The following is a 15,297-nucleotide window of genomic DNA, read 5'->3' as shown; positions in this document are numbered from 1 at the left end:
ACTTGGCCAATCGTGGGAGGATTATGTTGGATATTGTTATGTATGCTATTAGTCTGTATATATTGCATTATTATGGGGTACAAGTACATATTTCGAGATATTACTTTACAATCGTTACTTTGAAGTCAAGATAATTGTGCAGTGATAGCTCGACGCAGGTGGCTGGGAGAGGGGAATCGGCGATCGTTACGCTCTGAAGACTATTGTGCATTAGCCTTACGGTCGCCGGAATCTTATTTTGAGAGACGAACTCCCAATCGTGAAAATCAAGGAACAGGCAGTCTCACCATTTAGACTTATACAAAGTACTGGTATATCGTATAGAGCAGTGGATGACGCAGGGAGGGGTGTTGGATGTGTGCATCTCATGATTGCCGCATGTGTCGACTTACATGCTCCAGACCGTGCCTGAACGGCTGAAATCTACAGGATAGAATATAGAGAGGTGTTATTTTATAGAAATTGGAGGAAGACAGATGGAGGCTGGGACGGGTACGGTGATTGACCCGTCTAGAGTTTTTTTTAGAAAATCTTTCTTTTCTTTTTGTTCCTCTGCGTTTTGGGGTCATTCACTTGAAACATTTAGATGTATTCACAGGCATTCTGATCTCTCGGTGTCAAAATCTTCCATCTACAAAGGTAAAGTATACTTTGATGGCCAGCCGAACAGCACCGAACAACGGCCTGATTGGCCAACCTCTCTACGTCTACAACGTTGTATATTGTAAATTCCAGGTACTTTGGGTGGCTTTTTTAGTGCCCTCGATCTACATCGGAATTAAAGTGAATATGGAACTGCCAAGACAATCTCTTCGTGGGGTCTGGCGGCGCTGAGAGTGGGTATTGACCCTCTTTTTTTCTTCAGAAAGACCAAACTGGATCGAACACGGGTACACGCAACCAGAATATGTAGGTAATGTTGTCTTCTTGCCTACAGACCAGCAGCTCCGCACATAAAAAGTGGAGAGAAGTGCAAGGCATGGCTGGCATAAGAAATTACGGAGCACTCGGTGGTTAAGAGGCCATGACAACGTACAGCATAATATCAAGGTGGCAAGGAGTTATCCCACAACGGAACTCCGCTTCTGTGTCCTTGTCAGTCCAAACTGAAATCCCCCAGGAATATGATGCATGCAGGCCGAAACGAGAAAAAAAAAATTAAAAACAAGGGTACCTGAATAAAGATGCACATCTTCAGGTCTAGCCGACTAGCAGCGTACATCCGCCTTGCATTGGAGGCAACCAGCGATCTAGGTAATGGGAAATTGTGGAGGCCCTGAGCGCACCGTAGTGCGAATCGGTGCGGCAATGCATCATGTAGGAACCAGATCCAGACGATCGCTCACTAGAACGAGAGGGAAAGCGGACAGTGTACAGAGCTCCTAAAGAGCTCCACTTAGTATCTGTGTTGCCTCGATCGCGAACTCCACGGGGGGAGGATGTGTGCCTGCTGTATGTGTATGCATGCACCTCGGGGGCGTCCCTCGAGTGTGATCTCTCAGATGCGGCGAATTTGAGTTCCAGAAATAGTCCATACAATGTACGTATGTACTATGTACCGCGGGCGTCTGCTAGATCTGTATACTAGGAAGTTGTCCTTGCAGGGGCCGGTGGCGACTGCGCCAGTCGGGGAATAGATTCCCTACGGGGATTAGAGAGTTTCTGTATCCTCGTTCGTGGGGTTGGGGAATTGCAGGACTTTGGGCTGTTGGTGTTGTTTTAGGATTTTTCGTACTTCTGAATGGTAGATGTCTGTTGCCTATTCGAGTAATTGGTAGTGCACCTTACATTCAAGATTATCTTGTACTTCGTACGGAGCACAGAGTGGGCAGTTAGGTCTTGATATGGCTTTTTCTACTGACAATTATGATCGTCTGCCCTTGCTGCTCATGCCGTCTTCAATATTGGATAGCATCATGTACGAGGATAACAATTATTGTCTGTCAACGCTCTAAGGCGGGGAGAGTACTCTGTACATAGGATAGTGCCCGGCGATTCATGCAAATAACTTCCTCTATTGAATTGCCTAACAGGACACAACCCCTTCCGTGGGATGAGTCTAACACGAGCCTAAATTTCCATGTTTGCCACTAACAAGAACGAGTGGGAAATTCTAGGCGCTCCAGTAGGGAGACAACACGCACAGTAGTGCATTGTATGTACGAAATTTGAGAAGGCGATTCTGGAAACAGGGAATAGCAATCATAATCGAAGATCTCAAAAAAGCCTCCCCCGGAAAACGAGAGAGGTCGATATTGCACTCAGAAACCACGAATCACATTCCATGGACTAAGGACCCGTGCGGGTATAATATCCTACACTCCCTGGTTCATGCTACAAATATAATAAGTACAAACAGGGAAGAGGATCTGACATCGTGCATGAGGCGCTTTTAAGCGCTTGGCGAGGTTTAGCCCGATAGTATTGGAACATCCCAAATCATCGGATAATCAAGTGACTCAAATTACTCCATACATTAATCTATAGTGTTCGAATAAGATTTTTCTAATTATACCGTCCCCGCTTCGTCAATGACAGTTGAAACTTGACAGGTCAGAGGCGGCACGGAAAGGCGACTATTGGTAATGATTTGGGGAGAGCAGGGGAGCGGAGACGCTCATTGGCGATGCGAGTAAGCTTTGCGATGACAGCGTGGAGGTGAAGGGATCTTGAGAAAATGTGTACTTACAAATTTGTATATGGTGGCTTGTTCCTTACACATGAGAGCCGCACGGGACGCGGATCCTGTCCGAGCTTGGAGCGAATGCTGTGTAATATAGAAATAATATAGAAGAGGGGCTACGAAAGTATAATCATCGCATCATTTACAGCCACCGTAAGACCACGTAGAGATGTTCATACTAGAAATGCATAGGGTAGATGTCTACGTCCACGATGACACGCACACCCACGCAGAATGGCCCACATGAAACAAAACCCCTCAGAATCGGACCCAAGGACCAGGTTCAGAGTCTATTCACTGATCCGTGAAACTCAAAATTTTCGATTTCCTAGTATTAAGAAGATCCGGAGAGGAGCCCCTATATGCACGTCACTTAAAATGGTAAGCAGGGAGGGAACAAAAAGGACAAACGTGAAGATCTATGGGGCCCAGATTGTCCGGACTTTCCGAACAGTCATGTCCAGAGTTCGATCGAACTCGGGTTCGTATGAGATTGCCCTCGAGTTGCTACTGTTCGTGCGGTCTGCATATGGCGCAGAGACGTGCGAAAGTCAGTATGAGCCACCGATCGGGTGCATATGCTATACGATGGGAACAGGGAACAGGGAACAGGGAACTACAACTGAGTTTCAGTGAGGTCTACAAAGTACGAAAGAGGGGGCATTTAGGTGAGGTTGGTTATCTCTTCCGGGTAGAATGCATATACGGAGTACATAACAGCCTGTCCTTAATTTGTGTGGGCTTTTTGTCACGGCAATAAATAAATAGAATAATATCATTGTGAACACGGACGGCTAGAACGTGGGGACTAGTGTCCTCGATGGAGTCGCCATGCAGCCAGCTGATTGAAAGACGGGAAGGGAGAATATGACAGCTCTATTCCCACAACCCACCATTGGTTGTTCTAGTGACAATCGGGCAAGAGAGATGAGTAATAGATTAATTGTATGGAATATATTATTTAATATTATCGAGATTAGGAGATGCAAAGAGAAACAGAGAAATAAGGTGACTGAACATAGGGCTATCCATCTCCACTCAGGGAACGTGTCCATTTTTAGGGTTTTTAGGGCTTCGCTAGGAATAAAAACTAATAAAGTTAACATTCTAGAGATTATTCCCATCTGACCCGTCAATTCTCTAACGTCTGTGTCTCACCCAATTCCAAATCATCTCGATCGTCATGATTCGCTGTCTGACAGGAGACGTACCCTGGTCTTTGGGTCTCGTCCCAACTCGCTGGTTTCCCCGTCGTTTCGGGTGACCTATTCTGTTGATCTGCTTCTATGACTATACCGATTTAATGATATTTGGCATCAATCATAACGTTGAAACTGTCAATGTGCTTATAGCTACCTACTCGTAGGTCGATTATTCCCGACTTCCTTGTATAGAACTAGATCCTTATTCTTATTGATGTTTACTTTACCTCCTCGCATGTATCAAGATGACACTCCCGCAGTCCTTGCTTAATCCTATTACCTGAGGGGCAATTAAATTTACTAGAAGCGCCTCGAGGGGTATTAGCTCGTTGATAATGGCCAACCCCTTGATACTATAGCACGATCATAGAAGTTTCTCCTGACTATCGATGCAGGAGATCGATGTGCATTCGTTACAGCAAGCGTTTCACCATCTACGGAGATCGCAGCGAGGATTTGATGATGAGTACGGACATGACCGCGCATGTAGATACTGTGGAGTATGCAGGTAAACCTTAGTTAGATTCGGTGTTTTTGCTTTTTTTATTCTTTTCGGCTTCGTTCTCACCAACAGTTCCCATGTGAATTCTCTGGACGTTTTGATAGAGACTCCAACGTCAGCTATTGGCATAGCTATTGATGCAAGGGCCATAATGCCTCTAAAAAACTAAAATATTCCCCGTGTCGATCGCGACACCCAACAGTTCGGTGACAAATTAGGGGTCCTGGATCATCATGAACCTTCCTCTCGGGCTTGATCGCATTCCCCTCATTCGTCGATCTGATAGATTACTATGTGAGGTTCGGTCTGTGCATGATGTGACAGATACGTCTGTGATACCGAATATAATTATTTTCTTCGATGGCGCTTCTTCCCGGCCCAAGCGGACACTAGCAGATGGTCCAGAGCACCCACCCGGGATGCCCTTCGTGCTTCCCCGTCGTCATGAAGCTGTGGGGCAAATAAGTCCATCCTCTGTCTGTATGACATCCGAAATTCCGCGCTTCATGTCTGTCGAGGATCGGCTGGTTCATCGATCCCCTAGCCTGGATCTGGGAATAAGGAACAAAGTACTCTCCCAATCTACATATAAACATGCACCCCAGCCCGCATGGTATCCCTTTTTATGAATATCCTCATTGTATACACTGGCCTCGTGTAGATTCCGATTTGCTTCTTCTTCTATTCTGTCTATAGCCTGCCCCCTTTGTCCATTACTGTGCATATACAACCTTGATTCATCTGCACTGTCGCCATTCAATCTACGACTCATCGACCCTTTCTACACGAACCACCCGTGATCTCTCAGTATATATCCTCTCGGCATAGTTTGAACCACTTCGACACACTCGCCACTGCACATATCACGCATTTTTCGACGACCAACTACGATGTACGAAGAGATGGGTTCTACTACTGACGATATCACCCGCCGCTGCTCTTTGCCGTGAGTTGCCTCACTGTCCTGATATCAGTCTACATCTCCTAACATACATCCAAGTTCTTTCCACTCTAGCACCAGTATGGCTGCTTCGGACGTGGGTGAGAAGCGCCGACTGCCTCCTCTTCCTCAGATCTTACCTCTGCCACCCCGCGGCCCTTTCAGCCCATTCAACGTGAAGGACGCCCTTGTCCCCACTACCCCAGGGGTCCAGGACACTTTCCAATTCAAGTCACCTTGGGCAGCTGCCGAGCACATCGTCACTCCTCCCTCGCCGGCCAACTCTGCCGAAGGCTCCTGGCAAGAGTCATTTGCCACTCAAAAGTCCAACTCCATCGATTGGCCCACTGATCTGACGCAGAGCGAGATCATGGCTCTGGTGGCCCCACAGAATCTCAACCGCAAGGCACCTCTCCAGCAGCTCTGCGGCCGCAAGCGCAAGGGCAGCGCCCAATCCACTGAAGATGACCAGCGCGAGAAGCACCGCATTGCTGAGGGCAACCGCCGCAGCAACCTCAGCGAGCTGCACCGCCAGCTAGACAGCCGCATCCACGATTTCTTCCTCGAGCGTGCAGGCTGGAATCCTTCCAAGAGCCTTACTCAATCCAAGGAGCACATCGTGCAAGGAGCGATCTACCTAGTCGACTTCATGCTTGCCATTATTGTCCACCTTATCCGGCAGGAACAGGTCACACCGCAGCTCTCAGAGAAGCTGCAGCCCCAGGTTCGCTGCATGCAGCTGCAGCAGCTAGTCAGCTCCCTACAGCAACAAAACCAGACTGCCCAGCAGCAGCTCAAGGCCACCAAGGCCGAGAACGAGGCCCTCGCTGACCGCAACCGTGCCCTTGAGTTCCAGCTCAAGTCGTACGAGCAGATGTTCCGCTCCCCCAAGTCAGAGAGCACCAGCCCCGGCCCCGTTCTTGACTTCCCCGAGCACAAACGCCAGAAGAAGAACGGCCTGCCCGGTATGCGGGTGCTCTGCGATGAGATCGCTGCCGGCATGCCCTCCGAGCCTTCCTATGCTGCTCCCTACTATGACTCCATGCCCAGCTCGACCTCGCAGTCCTTTGGCAGTTCCTATCTCTCTGCCACGCCGCCTATGACCGGTCCTTCTTCTCCTGCCTTTCCCCCTTCCCAGTCTTCCTCTTTCTCATACCCAGTGCCGTCCCGTCACCACTCTCTCATTACCTCTCCATGAAGCCGTGGAGATTGATGATGCACGCCCGATATTGAACACTGTTCACTGATGATATCATGACTCCTTCTACCTTTCTGCCTTGTGCCACATCCTCCTTCTCATCAAGAGGCCCTTGCAGCAGTGCTTGTTCTCCCTTACTATCGGGTCCGTTTGGCTTCCTCCTTCCGTCGTCTTCCCGCTTCATGTGCATTTAGCGACTGCATTGTGTAACAATATTTTCTTTGATCTCGGGGATGCACCATAGGTTCCCAATTTGCTTGATTTCTTTTCCTTTGTTGATTGATTTCGGTGCGGGTTTTCTTTCTTTTCTTTTTTTGCACAAATGCGGTGGTCTTTCTTCTTCCTTTTCTTTTTGTCTCTTGTCTTTTGGCGTTGTTTATGATATGGATATATGTTCAGGTGGATATATTTTGCCTTTTGTTTATTTCTTTGTTTCCTTTGTCATTTTCTTTTTTTTTGTCTATAGCTATGACACAATGGATCATCTTGGATGAAAATATGCTCTTGTAGACGATGATAGTCCCTGTTAGTAGATTGTATACAGCCTACTTTGTCATTTCCCTTGTAACCATGATTTGTGATAATGCATACGCCAGTTCCATCTCCTGTACTAGTAGCTATATTGATATGCTTCCCTACTTTGAGAAGGAATCAGAAAACAGCAATGCAGCAAGTGATAGATTCAGGGTTATATGTAGATATAGTACAACCCCTCGCTTGATCTCGGAGCGATATATTCCCCTTTCAGTGGATAGTGCAACGTATAGACATCTACTCAAAATTCCATGAATATTGGGCCTAAGACATGAGAATGCAAAGAATATTCCAATCGGTGCCATATAGGATCTATTCCAACGAATCAGCCGTCTCTCAGGTGTCAGCCGGTGGAGACCAGTCCAGACTGAGAAACGGACGATTTTCTCCTACTGTTTTGGATTGTGATTGAATTGTATTTTTTCTCATGAGAACAGTAGAATAGTAGTTCAGAATTATACATACTAGCGTAGGGATGGTATAAAATATAGTCGGGTCCAGGCCATGTCTCACTTTAGCCTCGTGTTGAAGATCCCACTTGTCATTTCCAATGCTTTTATTTTGTAATCTCTGGTAATCAATTAAAATGAATGGAATTTTAGGAGGAAAGGAGAAATAGAAGAAGAATTACAACTTCATGTAATAAAACTGACAGAGATGGACAAATTAAGAGTGGAAAAGTACTGTGTCAGTGTCCACGCAATCCATGCAGCAAAGTGGCTACATATCTAAATAGGGGCACAGATTACGGAGTAGATGGACAGCTCATTTTATTGCACCCGTACCTGCGTGGCAACATAATAAGAAGAAACGATGATATAATGGCCCCTAAAGTGCACGAGGTTCTAGATGATCCAGGCTAAATAAAGGGTTCTCAGCTGTCACACTGGTTAAGGGGACAAAGTGAATAACTTGAGATGCTTAGTCGATTGAATACAACAGTAGAATAGCCAAAGATACCTCATAACTACTCACAATCCCATCAACATTGCAGAATAACACGTAGAAAAAGAAATGTAGTTGTTTTACTGATCTCCCCCCGTTCTTGGCAGACAATCGCATTTCCCCCGATTCCCGATTCTGTTTTCTCCCTACCCATTCGCCTCACCATTCCTCTCGACCCTTTTCTTTTCTCCACATTCGTTCGGGGGGTTTTACAACGAGTGTTCGAGACGGGATAGCCCCTGGAATTCTACACAACCTCATATCATCTCTCATCATGTTGTTGCCAAAGGGTGGTGTTAATTGGAAATCGGCCAAGGCCAGATTGCCGCCGTGGAGGGCCATCCTCGTTCTATTAACACGGACTCGCTTCTTGGTCTCCATAGCCTTGACCGGTCTGGTCATCCTCATGTGGCGCGGTGTCAGCAGGTCTGCATCAGAGATGCAAAGGTGAGAGAAACACGCGATCAACCGAGACACCCATACTGACTCGTCTGGTGCCAACAGCTTCTACTGCTATGGCTCGAGCAAGTCACCCATGGAAATGTCCATCAACGAGATGGTCGAATGGAGTGCGCACGCCCAAACCCCTGTCCTCTTCAACCGCCACGAACCCTACGAAGTCAACTCCACCACTATCACCGATCTCGACCTGAACCCCATCAAGTCTACTTCCAAGGCCGCTCTCAACCGCGAACGTGTACTCATCCTGACTCCCCTTCGTGACGCCGCTCCTTACCTGGCCAAATATTTCGACCTCCTTTACAAACTGTCCTACCCACACGATTTGATCGATCTGGCCTTCCTCGTTGGTGACTGCAAAGATGACACCCTCGCAAACCTCGCCTCTGAACTCGATCGCATCCAGAACCACGCCGAGGAGAAAGTTCGCTTCCGTAGTGCAACTGTTATTCAGAAGGATTTCGGTGCCGACGTTGAGATGACCGTGGCAGAGCGACATTCGTTCGCCGCACAGGGTCCACGACGCAAGGCTATCGCCCGCGCCCGGAATTACCTGCTCTATTCGGCTCTGAAGGCCGATCACTCCTGGGTGTACTGGCGCGATGTGGACATTACCGATTGCCCCGAGCGTATCCTGGAGGATTTCATGGCCCACGACAAGGATATTCTCGTGCCAAGTACGTGCTTATTAGAATTTAGATCCGACGTTGGACAGCTGGCTGACAGTGACATTTTTTAGATATTTGGTTCCACCGTTACAACCAGGATGGCCATGATATCGAGGGTCGCTGTATGTATACCCACGACACCCTGTGTGATGCAGATTGCTGACATCTTCACTCTTAGTTGACTACAACTCATGGATCGAATCCGACAAGGGCCGCCGCCTGCGCGCGTCTCTGCCTACCGATACCGTTCTGGCCGAAGGCTACAAAGAGTACGACACTGGCCGCACCTACCTGGTCGGCATGGGCGACTGGCGAAACAACAAGGATGAGGAGGTGGAGCTTGACGGAATTGGTGGTGTCAACATCCTAGTCAAGGCCGATGTGCACCGCTCTGGCATCAACTTCCCCCCTACGCCTTCGAGAACCAAGCCGAGACCGAAGGTTTCGCCCGCATGGCCAAGCGCGCTGGCTACCAGGTGGTTGGACTGCCCAACTACGTGGTCTGGCACATCGATACCGACGAGAAGCCCGGCAACCTTGGAGACCGTAAAGCGTTCTAGTTTTTGCATTCCGTCCGCCGGAAATCTCGATTGGGATCAAGTTGATCTTTGATTCCACCCCGTCCCCGAACATCCACCAGTTTCCATCGCCGCCCGTGTGTTGTCTTCCCGATGGTTACCATTAAGGGCTTTGAACCGCGGCGGCTTCACTTCTTTCCCTTCTGACCCTTTTCTTTTCCTTTTTTCCTCTTTTTGGGTGGATGTTTCGCGACGGAAAGCCTAATGACTTCCCTAATACAGAGTCTTCGTGTCGCGTTTTAGGGAGTGTGTGTATTTGTTACCTTGGCGCTAGGGGGAAAATGTTGTTTGGCGGGTTCGCAGGTCTATAAAGTTCGCCGGTTCTCCAGGCCTCTTTCCTCGATATACCGAATCTGTGTCTGGGACACACATCCCGAGTTATGGGGGTGTGTGTATATCCATTACACTCGAGTGATTCAATCTCGATCATCTGTTCTTCAAACCTACATTAGGGACAGAGAATCGGACCGTTTATTGTCATGTGTCGTTTTCTTGTTTCCCAGTCTATTTGATTCTGATTCTGCTACGCAGGTCACCTCCAAATTGTCCTTTCTATTTCATCCTTTTTTTCCGTTCTGTCATATGCTGAGCTGGCGTCCTTAACATTTTTTTTTGAGATGAGAGCAGGATATCAGACCAACTCAGTTGCAATCAGATGCTGTGTGATGAGTCTAGGTTCTTGCGGATGAAGCAAGGCAGATATTCGCCTGTCTGTCGAGTTTCATGTATATAATCAAATGCACGAATTCATTCCCTGCAAAGATACAAGCCACATCTTACGCATCACGCCAAGTACGTAGTTCGCTAGGTCTCACTCGACGGCAATATCATGTGGGCAAACAATAAGCCACCGCTGACTAGGTTTGAATAGTATGCTCTAATTTAGTAAATACAGAGTTAACTAGTGAACTAACTAGTCCTAAAATGATAACTTGATACAATCTTACTCAAACAGGTTCCTATCTGCATACCCCTGCAAGAAATTGGGCTAACAAAATAACGAGTTAAGGCTAACAGGTAACGTAATCATCTCTAAGCCCCCCGAAAGCTGTCTAAGTTGCCTAACTCTGACAAGATCGAGCCAATCTCCAAAGATGAAATGATATAATCCCGACTAAACCACTTTGTTTGAAGGCGCTTGCGATCTGCCTAATACTGCCTTTGTTACTCCAGAGGGCATGGGATCTACAGGATCGCCACTATAATCAACTCCAGTTTCGCTTCATCAGACAACACGATGACCCCCGTATCTAAAACGTGTCAACGTTGCGCAGACTCTAAGGTGCGATGTGTCCGGGATACCAATATCGCCGCATGTATTCGGTAGGAATCCGGACAACCTCTCCGTGGAAGAAAACTGGAGCTCATCTAAACCCAGGTGCCGCCGTCTGGGAAAAGAATGTGTACATCGCCGGACTGGCCGTCGATTTAATGGCTTTCATAAGGACCGGTGAGCTGACTTTCCGTGATAAACATGGTTTATTCACCTCTAACCCATCACCCAGTAAGATCGCCGCTCTCGAGTCCAAGATCAATGAACTCAAGGCCGACCGTGCTGGCCCAAAAAACAACAACAACAGCACGAGCGCACGCAGTTCATCATTAGCTGACGGCGATGCTGCGCCTGAAGAGATCATCAACAGACACTTCCTTGACGTGGATACCGCCGAAAGGTACCTAAGCACGTTCAAGACCAAACTGACCCCACACTTCCCATTTGTGGTTGTACCCCCTGATGTATCTTTCAAGCAGCTCCACCAGGAGAAACCGTTCCTATGCCTAGCAATTCTTGCGTCGGCTTCGTACGAGAACATGCCGCTGCAGCGGGCGCTCGGCGACGAAGTCAAGAAAGTCGTCGCATCCCGCATGGTCATCGGTGGGGAGATTTCCTTTGAGTTGCTTCAAGGGCTGCTCGTGTTTCTCGCATGGTAACCCCGATTCTTATCAATACTTTGGGATTTGTGAGTGCGACTGACAAAACATGGCAGGTTGCATTATTACTCACGGCCACACCGGTATACTCAATTCCTCCAACTGGCTATAAGCATCATGATAGATCTGCGGTTGGACCGTCCGCCGCAGACGCGGACGTGGAAGACAGAGTTGCGCTTCGGGCTTCAATATAATCTGCAGGATCGGACGTTTAATCGGCCTTCGTGGGGGAGCAACGAGCAGAGGGCTGTTTTGGGCTGCTACTATTTGTCGTCATCGTGAGTTTTCTTTGCTGTCGGGGCTTATTGGGTATTGGCTGATAGTTGTTTCGCTTAGGATTGCGATGCTTGTGCAGAAGAAATCTACTATTCTACGTCTCCCGTACCAGGAAGAGTGTTGCAAGACTCTCTGCGAAGCCAACGAATATCCCCACGACAAGTACGTCAGCTATGTGATACAGCTACAGTTCATTGCGGAAAAGGTCGACAATTTATCTGCAAAGCATGGACTTGACTTGGAAACGCCTGGGTCGGGGTCGGAGCTGTATATCTCGAATCTTAAGTCGGACCTGGATGCATTCTACCGTCATCTACCCTTCGATATCAACGACAGCTGTAAGTCCCATCAGGACACCAACTTCACTTTCAAAGATACTTGAGACTAACTTGTACCTGTAAATGAAGTTCTTCTTGCCATACAATACCACGCGACAGGGCTTGGCCTATACCAACTAGCTCTCAACATCACCAACCGAGATCCCCAACCCCAGTTTGACTCCGACTCATGGAAAGACGACATGTCGTTTTCGGCACTTATCTCAGCCAGTTCGATCCTCAATCTCTACATTGAACTTCCATCCAACGAGGAAGTCGGATTCAACAATACGCAATGGGTACAGATAGCATTTGCCTTGCTAGTTACCTATCGACATACCGTGGCAGCCTCGAAGCCAGATCAAACTGCTGCCTTCCTACAGACTCTGTCAAAATTGAAATCGAGGGTTGGGGCGTTGTCTACCTCTGATGTAGATATGAAAGGCGCTCGAGATGCTTTCTTCGACTTTAAGAACCGTATAGTTCAAATCGAGAACTGGCTTCAGGGGCATGGTAGACAGGAAGATAACTCCCCCAGCGAGGAGAACTTTGAAGAGTTTGAGCATACGTTATGCGTCGAGTCCGAGCCGACGCACTTTGACGGGTTTACGGAGGCTGCCGACACGGAGGACCTTGATGTCACTCTGTGGAATTTATTTTCATCTTCGGCATCGGGCTTGCAAATGCCCCATGATTTTCTATTTGCATCTTCTTCTGAACAGATTGTGGGTGATTGGGTATGATTATGATTCATTTACGGAGCTACCGAATAAATCTCAATATTGTCTTACCTCTTCGTATCCATACCCTCCAATTAGCAGTCAAAAGATTGCCAACATGGAAGATATCAAACAAATACTGAGAAATACGTGAGAGAAGAATTGAATAAGTGACAGTGCTGTGACTCAGAGTTTCTAAGTTGCGCTGATCAAATCCTTGTATCGCCGAGCCGATCTATACAACCCGCCAAGACCTTCAGCATCACCGATCCGATTCTGAAATATAAAAGAGATATAGATGGAGAAAGGCTTTGAATCCAAATCAATTGCAATTCATTCAAAATGCCTTCAATCTCTTACGCTCCATTCTTCTTGCTCTTCTCTTCGGCCCTCTCTTTCACCCCATGTCCACTCCTCGGCCCTGCATTTCCTCCGTTTTCCCTCGACACAAACGACAAAACCGTTGCAAGTGCCCTGCAAAAACTCACACAGAAGTTTGACACGCTAGTCGCAACTAACAATGGTACTCATGGGGATACCTCGCCAAACACCACCTTTAGCATCGCCTTGTTCTCGTCTGACGCCGGGAATGCCGAAGACGAGCCCTTCTTCTGGCAATATCACCACACAGCTCCTATATTGAACCAGTCTTCGGTAGGATCTCACACCGCGGACAAAGACAGCATTTACCGCATTGGTGGTCTCACTGAAGTCTTCACTGTGTGGAGTCTTCTTCTTGCCGGAGATGGAGACCAGATATTTGATGATCCTGTTACCAAGCACCTCCCCGAGCTGATTGATAATACTACAAGGGAACAAGATATGAACGGACGTGTAAGATGGGAGGATGTTACTGTTGGTCAGCTCGCGAGTCATATGTCTGGAATTGGGAGGGACTGTGAGTAGGACAAGAGCCTGGTTGGTTATCAGATCTAATTCATGAATAGATTGCTCGACGGATGTGACTTTGCAAACAAGTTCTGCTCAGGCCGGACTACCTCCACGCCAGGCTATCAACATACCTTGCTGTGGTGATGACTCCAAGTGTGATAGCAGGGGTATGAGAATCAAGTCCCTGCCTGCTCTCTCTGTATACTAATCTCTTTATAGATTTCATTCGACACCTGGCCAACCAAACTCGCGTGGCTCCGGCTGGGGAAACTCCAATCTATTCCAATATGGCATTCCAGCTTCTAGGCTATATAGTAGAAAAGCGCACAGGAAAGCCCTTCAGCAAAGTCCTACATCACATATTTGACGTCTTAGGCATGGCTGAAATCTCGATCTTTGCGCCAAACAGCACCACTGCAGGAATCATTCCCGTGAGCAAAGAAGCTAGTGGTTGGTTAGCACACAACGAAGCAGACATAGCGCAAGTCCATACTCTCCCCACCACATGTCAGTCACCAATCTAACAGTGCACCCACTGCAGATCAAAATCTCTTTTTTCCAGCGTTAAGGATCTCGCAACAGCCGGCCAGGCAATCCTAAACTCAACCCTACTCAGCAAACCCCAAACAAATCGCTGGTTCAAGCCAGTCTCCCACACCTCCAACCCGGCCAACTCCGTCGGATCCCCATGGGTCATATACAGCGCCGGCTCATACCCCAACACATCCATGGTGGACATCTACACAGTTCTCAGCAACGAAGGCAACGACAAGAGTCTCTACAGCTCATATCTCGGCCTGGTCCCTGATTTCGGCGTCGGCTTTGCCATTCTCTCGGCCGATAGCGACACCCCAGCAGATCTCAACGCGCACGCAGATGATATCGGTGATGTCGTGCTAACAGCGTTGATGGAAACGGCTACCGAGCAGGCAGCCCGGAATTTCGGTGGCGAATACAAGGTATCCAATATCAATTCGTCTATTGTTGTTGAGTACGATAGCTTGCCTGGTTTATATATCCAGGAGTTTGTCAGTAATGATACCGACTTTCGTGCAACGCTGGCTGGGCTCGTGGGTGTCGCGAAGCCGGCGGATCTGAGTATTCGATTGTATCCTACACAGCTGGTTGAGGATTCTGGATCTGGCTCCAAGCAGGGGTTTAGAGCTGTCTTTCAGGATGTGACTGAGTTGGCGGATGCTGGAACTGCGACTTGTGTGTCGTGGCTAGATATTGGAAGGCTCCAATATGGAGGCCATGGCTTGGATGAGTTCATCTTTTCTCTGGATCAGAGTGGTCAGGCTGTCAGTGTTGAGATTCCAGCTTTGCGAATCTCGTTGCAAAAGAGCTAGCTAAGGGCTGATCTTCTTGCTTGAAGTCTCTTTTTCTATGTGACATCACTTTTGGAGAGCCGTACCACCAGACATCGAATATATTAACGAAGCTATTCGGTTTG

The 15,297-nt window shown here is 47.9% G+C and overlaps 5 protein-coding genes across 5 annotated transcripts; all 5 read left to right on the top strand.

Annotated features, from left to right (window-relative positions):
* Positions 1-5,277: 5,277 nt before the first annotated feature.
* Positions 5,278-6,525, top strand: N7518_007495 (putative HLH DNA binding domain protein; the record flags this gene model as incomplete). Its single annotated transcript, XM_057188422.1, has 2 exons — positions 5,278-5,333; positions 5,388-6,525. The coding sequence occupies 2 exons, from the start codon at positions 5,278-5,280 to the stop codon at positions 6,523-6,525; spliced, it is 1,194 nt and encodes a 397-aa protein (XP_057040125.1).
* A 1,753-nt stretch (positions 6,526-8,278) lies between these two features.
* On the top strand, positions 8,279-9,691 carry N7518_007494 (ANP1/MMN9/VAN1 family protein; the record flags this gene model as incomplete). Its single annotated transcript, XM_057188421.1, has 5 exons — positions 8,279-8,451; positions 8,509-9,140; positions 9,203-9,253; positions 9,310-9,512; positions 9,566-9,691. The coding sequence occupies 5 exons, from the start codon at positions 8,279-8,281 to the stop codon at positions 9,689-9,691; spliced, it is 1,185 nt and encodes a 394-aa protein (XP_057040124.1).
* Positions 9,692-10,996: 1,305 nt separating this feature from the next.
* On the top strand, positions 10,997-11,641 carry N7518_007493 (uncharacterized protein; the record flags this gene model as incomplete). Its single annotated transcript, XM_057188420.1, has 1 exon — positions 10,997-11,641. The coding sequence occupies one exon, from the start codon at positions 10,997-10,999 to the stop codon at positions 11,639-11,641; it is 645 nt and encodes a 214-aa protein (XP_057040123.1).
* Positions 11,642-11,758: 117 nt separating this feature from the next.
* On the top strand, positions 11,759-12,977 carry N7518_007492 (uncharacterized protein; the record flags this gene model as incomplete). The annotated part of the gene is made up of 3 exons (XM_057188419.1): positions 11,759-11,919; positions 11,978-12,255; positions 12,355-12,977. 3 exons carry the CDS (start codon positions 11,759-11,761, stop codon positions 12,975-12,977), a joined length of 1,062 nt encoding a protein of 353 aa, XP_057040122.1.
* Positions 12,978-13,295: 318 nt separating this feature from the next.
* Positions 13,296-15,193, top strand: N7518_007491 (serine hydrolase domain-containing protein; the record flags this gene model as incomplete). The annotated part of the gene is made up of 4 exons (XM_057188418.1): positions 13,296-13,851; positions 13,901-14,011; positions 14,064-14,329; positions 14,372-15,193. The coding sequence occupies 4 exons, from the start codon at positions 13,296-13,298 to the stop codon at positions 15,191-15,193; spliced, it is 1,755 nt and encodes a 584-aa protein (XP_057040121.1).
* Positions 15,194-15,297: the final 104 nt, after the last annotated feature.

The sequence above is a fragment of the Penicillium psychrosexuale genome (genome assembly GCF_028828465.1).
Source record: "Penicillium psychrosexuale strain IBT 29551 chromosome Unknown utg000004l, whole genome shotgun sequence".
Lineage (NCBI taxonomy): Eukaryota > Fungi > Ascomycota > Eurotiomycetes > Eurotiales > Aspergillaceae > Penicillium > Penicillium psychrosexuale.
This window is presented reverse-complemented; position numbering and strand designations above follow the sequence as displayed.